General features: G+C 40.8%; 2 protein-coding genes across 2 annotated transcripts in view; one reads left to right on the forward strand and one right to left on the reverse strand.

The window, feature by feature from the left end:
• LOC134451875 (hemicentin-1) overlaps positions 1 to 6,843 on the forward strand; it is a 48,243-nt gene extending 41,400 nt beyond the window's left edge. The window contains exons 19-26 of the mRNA XM_063202273.1: positions 1,454 to 1,714; positions 2,547 to 2,807; positions 3,282 to 3,572; positions 4,582 to 4,902; positions 5,486 to 5,608; positions 5,816 to 5,840; positions 6,039 to 6,127; positions 6,378 to 6,843. Of these exons, the coding sequence (XP_063058343.1) occupies positions 1,454 to 1,714; positions 2,547 to 2,807; positions 3,282 to 3,572; positions 4,582 to 4,902; positions 5,486 to 5,608; positions 5,816 to 5,840; positions 6,039 to 6,127; positions 6,378 to 6,436 (1,430 nt within the window). The 3' untranslated portion in view covers positions 6,437 to 6,843. The remainder of the gene's footprint in view (positions 1 to 1,453; positions 1,715 to 2,546; positions 2,808 to 3,281; positions 3,573 to 4,581; positions 4,903 to 5,485; positions 5,609 to 5,815; positions 5,841 to 6,038; positions 6,128 to 6,377) is intronic.
• Positions 6,844 to 6,927: 84 nt separating this feature from the next.
• Positions 6,928 to 14,104, reverse strand: chek1 (checkpoint kinase 1). The gene is made up of 13 exons (XM_063203989.1): positions 13,952 to 14,104; positions 12,887 to 12,954; positions 12,399 to 12,622; positions 11,445 to 11,509; positions 11,262 to 11,331; positions 10,978 to 11,166; positions 10,007 to 10,111; positions 9,678 to 9,773; positions 9,377 to 9,431; positions 9,064 to 9,232; positions 8,622 to 8,753; positions 8,034 to 8,135; positions 6,928 to 7,411 (listed from the first exon to the last, which is right to left on the reverse strand). Exons 2-13 carry the CDS (start codon positions 12,949 to 12,951, stop codon positions 7,325 to 7,327), a joined length of 1,359 nt encoding a protein of 452 aa, XP_063060059.1. The 5' UTR covers positions 12,952 to 12,954; positions 13,952 to 14,104; the 3' UTR covers positions 6,928 to 7,324.
• Between the last annotated feature and the right edge of the window lie 101 nt (positions 14,105 to 14,205).

Genomic DNA, 14,205 nt, shown 5'->3' on the forward strand with positions numbered 1-14,205 from the left:
CAACGAACCCGGCATCTCTCACTTTTCTCTTAAGGTCTGCTATTGACAACATTATTGTCAGTAGTTACAATGTGAAATCATATTAAGTGATTGTAGCCTTGGCTTAATGGTTAGGTAGATAGTTTCAGGTTCAAATTCTATATCATCCATGGTTGAATTGCCTTAGAGACATCAGTATCACCCTCGCTGTTTACTGTGAGTCAGACAACAAACCCGCCCTTTTCTCTTTTCTCTGCTGGACTGCTGTGTCCTGTTTGTCCATACTGCATTGGGGTCTGAATGTGAGAACACAGGGTTCAGCATTGCAATACAAAAGGTCAGGATATATTGTTTTTCTTTGGTCCTGTGATTTCACATCTCACAGGGCCAGTATGGAGGTCTAATTTGGTCTGTGTTATGAGAACTGTGGCCTGGCTGTAATATACATTTTTTTTTCTTCTTCCTGAGAGCTTTATCTCCTTCTTGTACTCAGGCTTCAGGTCCCTGTTGGATATGACAATCACTTCTGACTTCTCATGTCAGGTTGCCAAGGACATTTTGAACTTCCTGTTTCTAGCACTTAACGGCAACCATGGCTCCTATTTTTATATATATAAAAAATAGAAAAAGAAAAGAAAAAAAGAAAGCAAACAGAAAAGTAGCTTTAAATAATCCAATATTGTGTCCCTGTACTGTCTTTTTCAATTTCCTAATGTCAAACTGACATTTCCAATAGCAGCGCCTTCAAAATATAAGAGAGTGCCACAATAAATTTGGTATCCATCACTGGGGAATACATTGTCAGCCTGTGTGGGGATGTATTTCCTCTGTGTTAAAGCTGAGTCAACTATATTTGCAGCATCAAACACAAAGAAGAAAGAGAGAGAGAGAGAGAGAGAGAGAGAGAGAGAGAGAGAGAGAGAGAGAGAGAGAGAGAGAGAAAGAGAGAGAGAGAGAGAGAGAGAGAGAGAGAGAGAGAGAGAGAGAAATGCTTTGGGTTAAAAAAAAATGCTCATCAAAAAGACCCTCTGATGTACGCACTTATGCAATAGCAGATATAAAGAAACTCCTGCAGCCAAAATAGAAACTGAAATAGACACAAAATATAAATCGCTCTCAAGTAAAGATTACATATCAACATTTAATTGAACCATCTCTATTTTTAGGTCTATTTTTAATTTTTGATGTATTTGCCATTTGGAACAAAGTAGCAATTTGCTTGATATCCATACACTGCAGCTGACATCATAGTACATACGTAATATAGTAGTACTATACACATCGAATTCTGGTCAAACTGTAGCTGCAGTTAGAAGACACAAAAGGGCTTAGAGCGCTCAGGAGACTGCAAACAGCTGCAATTGTTTCGAGTTCCAAGTTTCAGACATTGGGTACCATGTTCAAGATATTAATTTCTGGTAGTTCATTCGCTTGTGCTTCCCATAATTATAAATGGTAAAACCCAATCCCCTAGATCCACCCGATGGAGCTCCCTCATGTGACATCCTGCCCATCAACAACTACACTGACCTGGCCCTCCTCTGCTCATGGGAGGGGGGATATCCCCAGGCTGTCCTGCGCTGGACCCCACCGCTGCTAGTAGGTGTCGGCGGAGAGGGTAGCGGCAACGTCAGCTACATCCAGACAGGCCGCCGCACAGCAAATAACTCCGTGTTCGTGTGTCAAGGCTCCCATGTTGCCCTCAATGCATCAAGAAGCTGCAAAACCAAGACATGTGAGTGAAGACGCAGACATAGTACATGTTGTGTACAGCTTTGGAATCTGTTTAGACTATAATGCAAAAATGAAAGGATTTTCACTGGGTGATACGGTAGATAAAATCTAGTAAAACAGGGTGCCCATCCAAAAAAGGACCTCCAATATGTCACAGAAAAGCCAAGGACACGTTTGAGGAACGTTAAGCATTTAATTAACATGGCAGCATGCCAGTATAGATGACTGATTACTGTTTACCTTGTACACGAGCTTATACAGGAGGTCATTGTTGCTTTTAAGAGGGAAGACAGTTTTCATACGATGTATACTGTAATGTAATCCTACATTAAATTCAATTAGAATACAGATTTACACTTTTTTTTTACAAACTTTGTTTGCAACTGAATGAAGTAATCATCTCTTACGCAAGGCTGTGCAGAGTGAATGAGAAATATATAAACAAATATATTATTAAATAATCATAGTTCTTTGCTGCACATTGCCAAATGTATCTTGGATCTTGAATCTATGATTGTGAAATGCCTCATTCCACCATTCGATAATAATCTGCAGTGAATACACCATAGGCTTAATAGGACTTGATATTGACAGTGAAAGACATTTTTTAATCCATCCATAATGAAAGGATGAATGCTTCTTGAGAAATTGGATTAGATTGGATTAGACATTGTCAGACCATTTGAATTACTGCAACAATGTCCTAATGGTTGGGGAGATACTTTTGGAGTTCTAGGTTCGAATCATAGAAGTGTCAGCTATGTGTATAGTAATGTAATATTTACAACACTGGATGAATTTACTCTGTCATCTCTCATCTCTAATGGATCCAGGGCACCCCCCTGCAGAACCCCAATGTTACGCCTACGCCACTCGCAACAACGAGTACCTGATGCTCTCGTGTACATGGGAAGGTGGCTTCCCCAGAGCCCTGCTGTGGTGGTCGTCTGGCAGTGGGGTGACACACGGCAAATCAGAGGAGAACGCTAACATCTTAGTGCTGCGCTCTAGCGCCACCTACAGTGGCAAATCCTTCTTGTGTCACGCTCAGCATCCACTGATAGCAGAAAGGAAGACGTGTGTTCTCAAACTCGGTAAGTAAGCACGTGTGCATGTCTGCAACACTTTCAATCTTACTGTCTTTGCCGTAATGGTTAGGGAGCTGGTCTTGGAATCATAAGGTTGCTGGTTCAAATCCCATACCCTCCATGGCTGAAGTGCCACTTGAACAAGGCACCTAACCTCACATTGCTCCTGGGACTGTAACCATGAACCTAAATAACTGTTCTGTTAGTCGCTTAAAACATAAAAGCATCATCTAAATTAGTGCTTCTCAACAGGGGCTCTACAGCCCCCCAGGGGGAGTTAGGGAGCCCTCGGGGGGTGTTGAGAAGGACATAGCTGAGAGGGGGTCGTGGTAAGTTGCCATTGGGGGGGCGTTAGTCCATTTTATTTTTTAGTTGTAGGGGGGCATTGCCAGGCTTATGATGAGGTCAAGGGGGTGTGTTTGTTCAAAAAAGGTTGAGAACCACTGATCTAAATGTAATGTAATGTAACAAATCCTCCAGAGGCTCCAGTGCTCCAGACCCAGCGCAGCTACGTGTCCGTGTACGAGGGCAGTGACGTGCAGCTCACCTGCATCCTGACGGCCAACTACCCCGCCACCGAGATCACCTGGTACAACAACCTGAAGCAGCACGTCATCGAGTCCCCCGCCAAGTACGTCCTGCAGCAGGCTGCAGCCTGGTCCAACCTGACGGTCAAAGAGACGGACAACGTGAGGGACAGCGGCCAGTACTGGTGCTCAGCCACCAACGCCGTCGGGGGAACCGAGATCCCCATCCTGTTGCTGGTGAAGAGTAAGGATTAGTATTTATACCTAGATATTTTTACACTACTTTCAGCCACACTAAACTGTAGAAATTATGTGCGATAAAAGCAAGCATAATGCTATGTAATTCAACACCATAATCTTTTTCTTTTCTGCCATGTCATTTTAAGCACATCATTCAGAGTTTCGCTCTAACCAACTCAGGGCCGGCCCTTGTCGATTTGCTGCCCGAGGCGAGCATGAGTTCAGAGACCCGACGTGCTAAAATTGTTCAGTTTGCTTCCACCCTGGCCCTGCCCAACACATTGGTTGTTTTGTAGTTGTTTTGTTGTTTTTAATGTTGGTTTACTTTAATTCTCTTCATTGTGATGGATGTATTAGACTCCTAAAATTACATTGGATTAGATTTGTTCAATTTTTTTCCCATTCACATCCCCCTACTGGAGTGGTGCCCTTAGCATTTGCCTATACTGCCTATGCCAAGGGCCGGCCCTGAACCAACTAGACTTCTTTGAGCCTTGAGTTTTGAGCAGTTGCTTATAGTTAAATGAAATTGAAAGTTAATTTGAATAACATGACATGGATGAATAATCTTAACAGGCATCTTGTAAGCACATTAGAATAAACTGTATTTGTATAGTATGAGTGTATTCACACTGAAAATGCATGCTTCAACAAGTTGGAAAGCAAAACACAAGACTGTAGGTTACACAGATACACTTTACACCAGGAGTGGGGAACCTTTTTTATTTTAGGGGCCACTTCAGGATTCCCCTTTGCTCTTTAGGCCTATATTGAAGGCAGCCACCTTTACAACAGACACCACCTTCTCTAGGCCCCCTGAAATATAACTTAATTGTATTGCCAATGTAATTTCCAAGATTCCTTTACAAAACGTGTCATATTTCATGTGAAGCTGCATGACATAAAAATTATATCGGGGGCCGGATAAGACAGCCTGAAGGGCCGTAAACAACCCTCGAGACATATAGGTTCCCCACCTCTGCTTTACACTATCCTCCTGTCTTTCCTCCCAGGATACCCGATGCCCCCCAACGTGACCATCAACAAGCTCGTCTACACTAGCACTCAGCGTACAGAGATTGACATGGAGTGGTTCACCAAGACAGAGGGGGACACAACAGGCTTCATCATCGAGCGCCGTGGGCTGGCACAGCCAGGGGGGAAGAGAGATGTAGACACCTCAGAGTCCCTCTGGCTAAAGGTGGCCGTCAACCTGGACCCAAGCACCGTGAGCTACAAGATGAGCGGCTTCGATCCGCTGGGCACCTACGCTGTGCGGATCATGGCTGTCAATCATCGCACCATAGGGCATCCCTCTGAGGAGAAGACCCCGAGTGAGCTTTTGCCATAGAGTATACAGTAGAATAATTATATAGAATATATTTTCATTGTCATTGTAACAAGTACAATGAAAATGAGCATTCCTTGTTGAAGCAATGAATAATAATAATAAAAAAGTTAGAAAAGTAGGGCCTACTTGTATGTGTAAAATAAAACTAAGCTTTGGTCGCATAATTTAGCGTAGTACTGGCTGCTGGGAAAAAAGCTGTTTTTTTAGTCAATTTGTCCTGGTTTTCATTCCTGCCATTTCAGTATTAAAAGCAAAACTAGCTGTAGTTATACGGACCACTCCTAAAAACTTACTTGAGCAAGGTTGTAGCCAATGGAGAGCAGAAACAAGCACGTTATTTATTTATTTGTTTGTTTGTGTATTTGTTTGCTTGTTTGGGGGGCAATTAAGTGTTATAGTATGCCTAATAAGTAACACAGTTACCTTGAAACACTATGGAAAATTCATGGTAAGACCATAGTACTTATAATCAGAGTGTGATACAATAGAAAAACTTATTTTTAAAAGGTAACAGATTTTTAAAGCTATTAAAATGAAGGTCTGCCATGTATACCCCTCCTCCACAGCTAACCCACCCTTCAATGACTATCCGGCGGTGATTGGGGCAGCCATTGGAGGCATGATTGTGGCAGGATCCCTAATGTTCATTCTCTTCATATACATTCTAAGGAATCGAAACAACAACCCACGTAAGTTTTGTTTTAATGGCAATGGGTGGAAAACTCATGTGTGTGGCCATTTTCCCATAATTTCTGGCAGGAATGATCTTTATGCCACCATATAGAGTAGACTGTGGTGGCATAAACATTATTTCTGCCAGAAATTATGGGATATTTTCTTTTTAAAATATAAAGTAGGCAGGGGTTATTGAGACCAAACCCTGTTTCACTTTGTAGGCCTGCACGAGTTGATCTTTGGCAAGTAAGTATAGCCACTTACAATCCACACATTTTACAATTCATACATATTCAATTCATAAAACACATGAATTGAATTGAAATCAAACATGTTCAAGATATGTCTTGATTGCATTTCAGAAATATTTGCAATATTGTAATATGGATTTCAGTAATATTGTGTAGGCTACATTAGGCTTATATGTGACTTTTAAACCTAAAGTAGGAACAGCATATCCAGAGAAAGCATTAGTACTCCTGAAGATGAATATGTTGGTGGGGTACAAGACGTGGACACCGAACCCAGTCAAGGTAAGTAAACTTTGAGAGCACTTTATCAGTGGTTGAGCTGATTTAAGGAGCAGCCCTTCTTTACTCACAGGTCCCACTTGCATTAAAAGGGAGATCAGCACTGGCTGGCTTTATTGATTAAGTGAAGATGAGGAACAGAGCTTGGGGGCCCTGACCAATGTAGATACAATACAGGCACGTTTGCCACTGGTGAGCACTGCCATTTATTAATCATTGACAAGTAATGGTCTCCTTCATTCTTGTCTTGCAGGACCAGAAATGGAAGCAGCCTCAGGAGCTTCACAGCAAGGCCCTGTGACCGTATCATGACATTTATGATGTTTATTATGATGTTACGTATGAGGGAGTTTTTGTTAAGTTTTGTATGCAACTGACAGCCAAGGGATCAACCTTCATCATTCACTGTAAATACCCAGTGTGATTTCAAAAAAAAAAGAAGTAATTCCATTGTTACACTCCTAGGCCGCTAGTAGCATTCTACACTTCTGAGAGCAGGGCATTGTACTTTGATAATATTCATTCAATTTTGGAGAATTGATACCTTAACTGGTCAGGGTTTTTTTAAGCAAATGTTTTGTTTACATATTTGTATACTGCGTAAATTAAAAAAATATATACCGGTAATAACATTTTGATATGGGAATGTTGGGTACTGATCAATTGTGGTCCAGTTTCTACACCAGCAATCTTTAGTCCTTCTGGTATTGTTGTTGGAAAAACTAGAACTATTGTACAAATCATGGAACAGGAATCAGTGCGCGGAATTGAAATATGAAAGGCACTAAAGAGAACAAATCACACCACCTTACCTACATTAACTTTATTAGCTTCCAAGTGAACAATCAGAGTAACGCAAAGTGTATAAAACGTACATAAAAGGAAACATGTATAAAAAGTATAAAGAAAAACATATAAAAACACGTACAAACATTTGATATTAAATACATATCAAAATCTCTTGATACAGTATGGGGGGCCAACATCTCCAACTCTTATTCGATTGCCAATATGTTGCCTTCCTTATTTTAACACATGGTCTTCTGGTTACAACAACTGTACCAACGAACAACACTGGATCTTTTTATATGACATAATTCACAGAATAAGTGCAGGGGATTGGTCAAGTCATGATCCAAAACGAAACAGTCTGGCTTGAGGCTGGTGGCTCCAGAAAGCATATACTGTATGTACGTTTCATCAGCAGGCAGCAAGCTTCTGCTTCTGAATTTGGGAAAACTTCTCTTTGATTTTCACAAAGTACCTCTTGAACTCAAGCCCATCACCCTGAAAGAAAGAATCAGTGGTTTAGTCGATATCTGAGAGAGAGAGAGAGAGAGAGAGGACGGCACATCTTTACAGAATCTTTACAGACAGAAACGGGCATGAAGAGCCATAGACTAGAGCAGTGGTTCCCAAACTGGGGGTGGGAAGCCTTAGGGGAGTCACGGAGGTACTGAGAGGGGGTTGCAGACAAAAGAGGAATTTCATTAAAAAATGGGAAATACGCAGGCTAACAGCTAACCTCAATTCCATAGTAACAGTATTCACTTCTATGGTTAATACGTAGAAGCATTTGCAGGAATTAAATTAACAAACATTAATTTGCCAAGGCAATGTTTTGTCTGCCAATATTGCTAGAAATCCATTGCAAGGCTAAGACTTCGCTGAAAAAGTTTGGGAACCACTGGACAAGACACATATCACAGAATTCTTCACGTCTTTTTTATCTGCCTTTTTCAAAGAAAGACTTTTTTCTTCACCCTTTTCCTATTCTTTTTTTCTTTTGAGGACTTTTTTTAAAGCAACACATTTTCACTACTTATGAATGAAATTGATGTGTATATGACAATAAAACATTTTGTAATCTTGAAAATAATCTCATGTGTTCATCAAACTTTTGACTAACCCTTGAAAGCCTGAAGTCCACCAGGGTTCCTTCGTCCACATCCAGGAAGTAGACCTTGTAGATGAGCTTGTTGTTACGACGGTCATTCGTAGTCACAGTCACCTACAAAATGAAATTTAAGGAAGGGTTATAAAAGTGTAGCTGCATTTGGGTCCATGTAGTAAGTAGAACAGTTTGTAAATCAGTTTCAGCATTACTGTAACTCTCACAAGACATTTATATACTGTACGTTTCGTTGAACTGTTACATTATAATCACAAGTCTGGATTCAAAGACTCAAGAAGTGATAGTCATAATAAATTAATTATCAATTAATAAACTAAAAGTAATATTACATCACATTACACTTAGCTAACGCTTTTATCCAAAGCAACTTGGTTATTTTACAGGGCATTGGTTACATTCCCTGGAGCCGTATGGGGTTAGGTGCCATACTCAAATGCACTCCAGCCAGGGAAATGAGGTGAAGGGAGAGGTAAAGGTGGAATTTGAACCTGCAACTCTGTGATCCTGAGACCACCTCCCTAACCATTAGGCTACAGCTGCCCCGTGCTACTGTTCTGACAAACTTGAGAGAGGCTTGTGTACCTGGTTGGTGCATGTCAACTTCCAGGTGTGGCCCAGGGATATGCAGACGGCCTTCAGGTCCTTGCCGGCCTCCTCAGGAGACAGGGCAGTAGTGATCCTCGTCATCCTCTTCACCAGTCTCTGCCACGGGTTCTGGAGGAAGCAGTAGACGATCATCATCATCTTATTCAACATCATATCGTATAGCCACATCATATCATTATATTCATTGTCATATTGTTACAAGTTTATTTTTATTTCAAATTTGATGACTGAGAAGAACGTTTCAGTTGTTGGCATGTGTATACTGTATATAAAATATGTAGTGCTGAAACAAAAACCACTGTATCCAAACAGAATTACAGTCACCCCTGCTAATCACCTTCACAAAATTGTCTGGAAAATAAGCACTATGATAGACACAGAGATCACATTGACTGTTTATGTAAACTGCTTCCCGTACCTGGCTGGCACCCGGTGTGCCCAGCAGTTGACTTCCCAGCAGCATGTGGTCTGGGCACACTGGCTGGGAGAAGCTGACCAGCGCCCCTTCACCGTAGTTTACAGCCCCAGTCAGCTCCCACAGATCCTGCGGCTCTGGCTGTGAGCTGGAGACATGTGTTCGGTCATCACTGCAAAAGAAATACAGAATACAGAGAGAGGGAGAGAGAGAGAGAGAGAGAGAGAGAGAGAGAGAGAGAGAGAGAGATTTATACGTTGTGATCATGTTCTCAATAGCATATAATGTTTAATGCAGACTCCACTGGCAGCCTCACCTGTACGTTCGTCCAAGGCGGATATCCAGTATTTTGTTGGGTGATTGACTGACTCCTGAGGGAAACACAGGGGGAAGTGGAGAGGAGACGGATATCTTAATGCAAGCACAACACCAAGCAAGGTCAAAAGCAACAAAAAGCACACCTGTTTTAAAAAATATATACGTCTGAACCATTATGAACTGGGTCTAAATAAAACATTCTTCCACCTGAATAATATTGGGGTTTCAAACACATTTTTTGTTCAGGTGACAAAATGTATATTACCGCTTTAGCGGAATAAAAATAAAGTGAACAGTACCTGAGCGGAACTTCTTGCAGAACCAGGGATGTTTCTTCACTTCGGGGATTGTTAATCTCTTTTTAGGGTCATGGAGGAGGATTTTGGTGAGGAGACCTGCATTTGTGGGAAAAACTTTGCTAATCAAAGTGTAAACTCAGTTGTAGGATGATATATACACAGTATAATTAAAACACCCGATAAATCACTCAAAAAAGGCAATGATATTGATTGATGTGTTAAATAACCATGTAGAGGTCAAAATGTAGTCATAAAGCATAATGCAACAGTGTAATTTGGGCGCGGTGACATGCAGTCATTAGGGCAGATTGCCGGTGATGTCATCTCACATAGGGGCAGGGCATCAATCTTCTTCCACGGGTTGAGGTAGGTCTTAGTCTGAAGCCAGTCAGCATACTCCTGGCAGTTATCCGTGGGCTGATCCCATGGTAATTCTGAAACACGACAGTCATGCAAGTAATTCATACAAAGTTTGTTCATTCTGTTAATTCGCCAGATACGTGTCCAAATCCAGACAAGACAGAAAGTACAAATACACATCAGAACAGACTAGGGGCCTATACTACAAAGCTGGTTCAGAATAAGTTAAGGTTAAGAGGTAAATCATCTAATACAGTATCTTTTCTTAAGAAAATGAGGACTCCAGGCTCTTTTATTAGATGATTCACCTATTAACTTAACCTTAACTTATCCTGAATATCACTAGTCAACCTGACCATGTTTTAAGTGGTGAATTTTCATTAATGCCCTCTGGGAGGCGCTATTATTCTGTCAGGACAAAAACAAAGCGTTACTCTGGATCTTTCATCCCTACAACCATTAGATTATTAAACAAGGTTGTAGGGGTAGAGTTCATTACTGACCATTTAATTTACTGAGGGCTGCTCATCACTGACAGGACAGGGTGTTTGAATGTATGTGTTTAAATGTGTATGTTTTTGTTTCCTATTTATTATTTATTGTTTTTTTGTTTCCTTTAGGTTTTGTATTTCATTTTCTACTCTTTTTATTTATACTATCTATTCATTGACTGATGGAGACTGGGACCGCAAACTGAATTGCCCTTCATGGGACTAATAAAGTAATCTGAATCTGAATCTGAATAAGCTTTGTAGTATAGGCCCCAGGACAATCAAACAACAGAAAACCCCAATATTAACACACTATATATCTCTATTGTATCAATTAATACATTGCAACAGAATATAATATGCAAAATGCAATTCAGCGAGTGCAAAAATTCTATAATAATAGACAAAAGCATAACAATAGTAACTATATAATAGAGGTGTTGCCCTACCTCCTGTTAACATAGTGGTGAGGACGATGCCACATGACCAGGTGTCTGCGGGCTGGGCTTTAAACTGTGTCCTTGACATGACCTCTGGAGCGATGTAGGGTAGGCTGCCGCACGCCCTCCCCAGTAACCTCTCCCGCCCTCGATGCCGGAAGACCGTCGCTAAACCAAAATCTGCAATCTTTAACGAGTCTGAAGAGCAAAACAGTGACAAATGTTATTCTTCTGCACTGCACCAAGTCAACTTCAATTTAAAAACAGGTACATTTATAATACAAGTGGCTCACCTTTGTCATCCAACAATAAATTTTCTGGTTTAATGTCGCGATGCGTGATTCCAAGTCCATGGAGGTACTCCTATAATCAACCAAACAAGTCAATTAAAAAGCCTGTAAAAACATTCAATCATATTTTGGCACCAGAGCATCATTATTTATATGCGGTAATAAACAGTCTGTGAATGCACTCACCACACCGGAGATCAACTCCTGGAAAAATCGATGGGCATCCTTCTCTGGCATTCCCAGGTCAGGCTCTATCAGCAGCAGGTAAACGGACAACACTTATTCAATATCATCACTGACCCTGATGCTTAAAGCCACACCAAGCACGTTTGCATATTTCCCAAGCGCTTCTCAGGAAAAAAAGATTGGGACCTAATATGACCCCTAATATGTGACTGGCTTTCAAACCCAAACACGTGTCTCTAAGAGTGAATTTGAGAAAATCGCCATTTAAGAGATATATATATATATAGATATTTGTGATTTTCTGCAGAAGCTGGTTAATTGAAAAGGTAACAATATGTCTTTAAACGGGCTAACTTTATGTTTTTCTATGGGTAAGAGAAACTTTCAGAGCTGATTTTACACATTCAGGCCACATGTGAAAGGTGCCATTGTAAAGCTTAGAATCTTCACCATCAGAATTTATGATTAACTCCACATCCCCCTTGGTCTACTTGGGCCCTGATCTCTTGTGGCTAGTCAACATATCTTCCTGAAAAACCACATGGTCGTTCATACGTACAGAATGTGCACTGTAATCATCTGGTGTTCGAGGTGTAATTTGGGTCGACCCATCAGATTTTAATTAAGTAATGGTTGAGAGAGTTTTCATTTGCCTATTAACGGCTCATTCAAGGATCACTTGGCTGATTAAGGTGATTTATTTGAAAACGTTGCGTTGTGTGCCTTTAAAACCAATGCCAAAATCGAAGCAAGTGACTGCATGGATGTTTTCATGTAAATTTAACTTCACCACATTATGATGAATGATGAATAAAATAGCCCTCGAAAAGATCAATACAGCATGCTTATATAATTGAACTTAATCAATACAAATTTATTTTCAACACTTCACTTAACGATTTTAGTATTTACTAGAGAGAATTTGCAACAAACATTTCAACAGCTTGCACTTACCAATGCGATCAAACAGCGCTCCCCCACTACAGTACTCCAGAAATATGTACTGTAAGTTGCTCTCTTTTCGATGACCAAAGAAGCGCACTATGTTGCCGTGTGTCAACATCTTATGAATGCAAACTTCCTTCTTCACCACCTCCAGGCAGTCTGAGTTGGTTTCTGAGTCGAGGATTTTCACTGCTACGGCCTCATCTGTCTTTCTGTTCATCAGCAACCGCACCCTGGAAAAAACAACGACAACAATCACCATCACTAGTACGACGACGACTACTACTACCATTATTGTGTTTGTAGACAAAGTACTTCAAAAATGTGCTTCAACACCGTGGCAAGAAAACATACATAGGCTATATGTTGGCTAGGGTGTCAATATTTGTGGTACAGTTTGCATTGTAATGTTTGTCTGTTAATGCCATAGGTATTATCTATTTTGTACATGTTTATATATAGATATAATAATGGAAGAAATGTGTTGCTGTGCGTACACTCCATATGCTCCCTCTCCAAGGTCCTGCACCACATCCCAGTCTTGGACAAAGGGCACAGACATGACCTAGAAAACACAGCAACATTTTTTTACATACCGGGCACAGATAAAACAGATACATGATACACAGATGTCTGCACATTGTCACCGTGTGTGACAACTTGTCCTGTGTGTGTGTGTGTGTGTGTGTCTGTGTGTGTCTGTGTGTGTGTGTGTGTGTGTGTGTGTGTTACAGTGGTCATAACAGAGTAGAGTATCATTTATTGATCCCGAGGGAAATTAAGGTGTCAAGTAGCATAGGGCCTACATACATAAATACAGAATAAGACATCACAGTGACACACAACATTGCACATAAATCCAATGACATTTGCGTGTTGCATATTGCAGGAAGGTCGCATTTTAATGTTATCTGACATCTTCTAATGAGGACCCAACCCCACACAAACAAACAAACAAACAAACACATACACGCTATCCCAGCAGAAAAAGGGCTTTATTGAGACGTGACCCGATGTTGACAGACACCCATCAGATACAACAAGCACTCGTTGGAGACAACAAACATCAGCCATACTATGACTGAAACAGATTCATACTTGTTCTATGAACTGAATGCTGAAATGATGCATGACATTTGATCACAATTATTAGTGGGGAGAGGTCACACATTAACCTTGAAAGTCTAATGCCAACACTTTCAATGAACTTAGTTTATCTTTAAGAGTGGCACTGGCTGCTGTTGTTTCCAATGCCAGCAAAATTATTGATACGAAATACTGAAAACCACGCTTCCATGGCACGCAAGCATATTGAGTGATCACGTATGTGTTTAAGACACGCGATTCTAAATAGAGGGAGATAACGTTGATTATATTACTTGAGGTGAAAGACGAGTTACTCCAGCATTGTTTTATTATGATGACAACTTCGCTGACAAAGTAGCACAGCATCAGCCGCAACTGAGCTAGATAGCTAACGTGGCTAGCCAAGCAAGTTACTGAAAACTGTCTTCCACAGAAATGCAAAGACCAATATCATAATAGCATAGACAAGTTCTTACCTGCTTCAAATTGTTCCCGATAACGACAAAGGTAGAAATTACACTCCACGTTAAGGGAGATATGAGAAGATATGACAATCCGCAACACTCCTATAATATTTAAATAGCCGGAGGTTTTGCCGCGTAGTTTGGGGTTGCTCAGTGCTCTGGTTCGTCACTTCCGGCGAATGTCTTGCTCTGCAGAATGAGCTGGTAGAGCCTGAACTGACCTGATGCTGGTGTGTAATGATGACTGAACACATTCATATCTTATT

The sequence above is a fragment of the Engraulis encrasicolus genome, chromosome 7, assembly GCF_034702125.1.
Source record: "Engraulis encrasicolus isolate BLACKSEA-1 chromosome 7, IST_EnEncr_1.0, whole genome shotgun sequence".
Classification (NCBI taxonomy): Eukaryota; Metazoa; Chordata; class Actinopteri; order Clupeiformes; family Engraulidae; genus Engraulis; species Engraulis encrasicolus.

Excerpts from the sequence above, each read along its gene's own strand:
- chek1 (XM_063203989.1), bottom strand. The coding sequence starts at position 12,951 with ATGTCTGTGCCCTTTGTCCAAGACTGGGATGTGGTGCAGGACCTTGGA. Across the intron at positions 12,623-12,886 it reads GGAGAGGGAGCATATGGAGT|GGTGCGGTTGCTGATGAACA; the intron begins GTACGCACAGCA and ends TGTTTTTTCCAG. Across the intron at positions 9,233-9,376 it reads CGCCTTGGACGAACGTACAG|TGATGACCGAACACATGTCT; the intron begins GTGAGGCTGCCA and ends TTTCTTTTGCAG.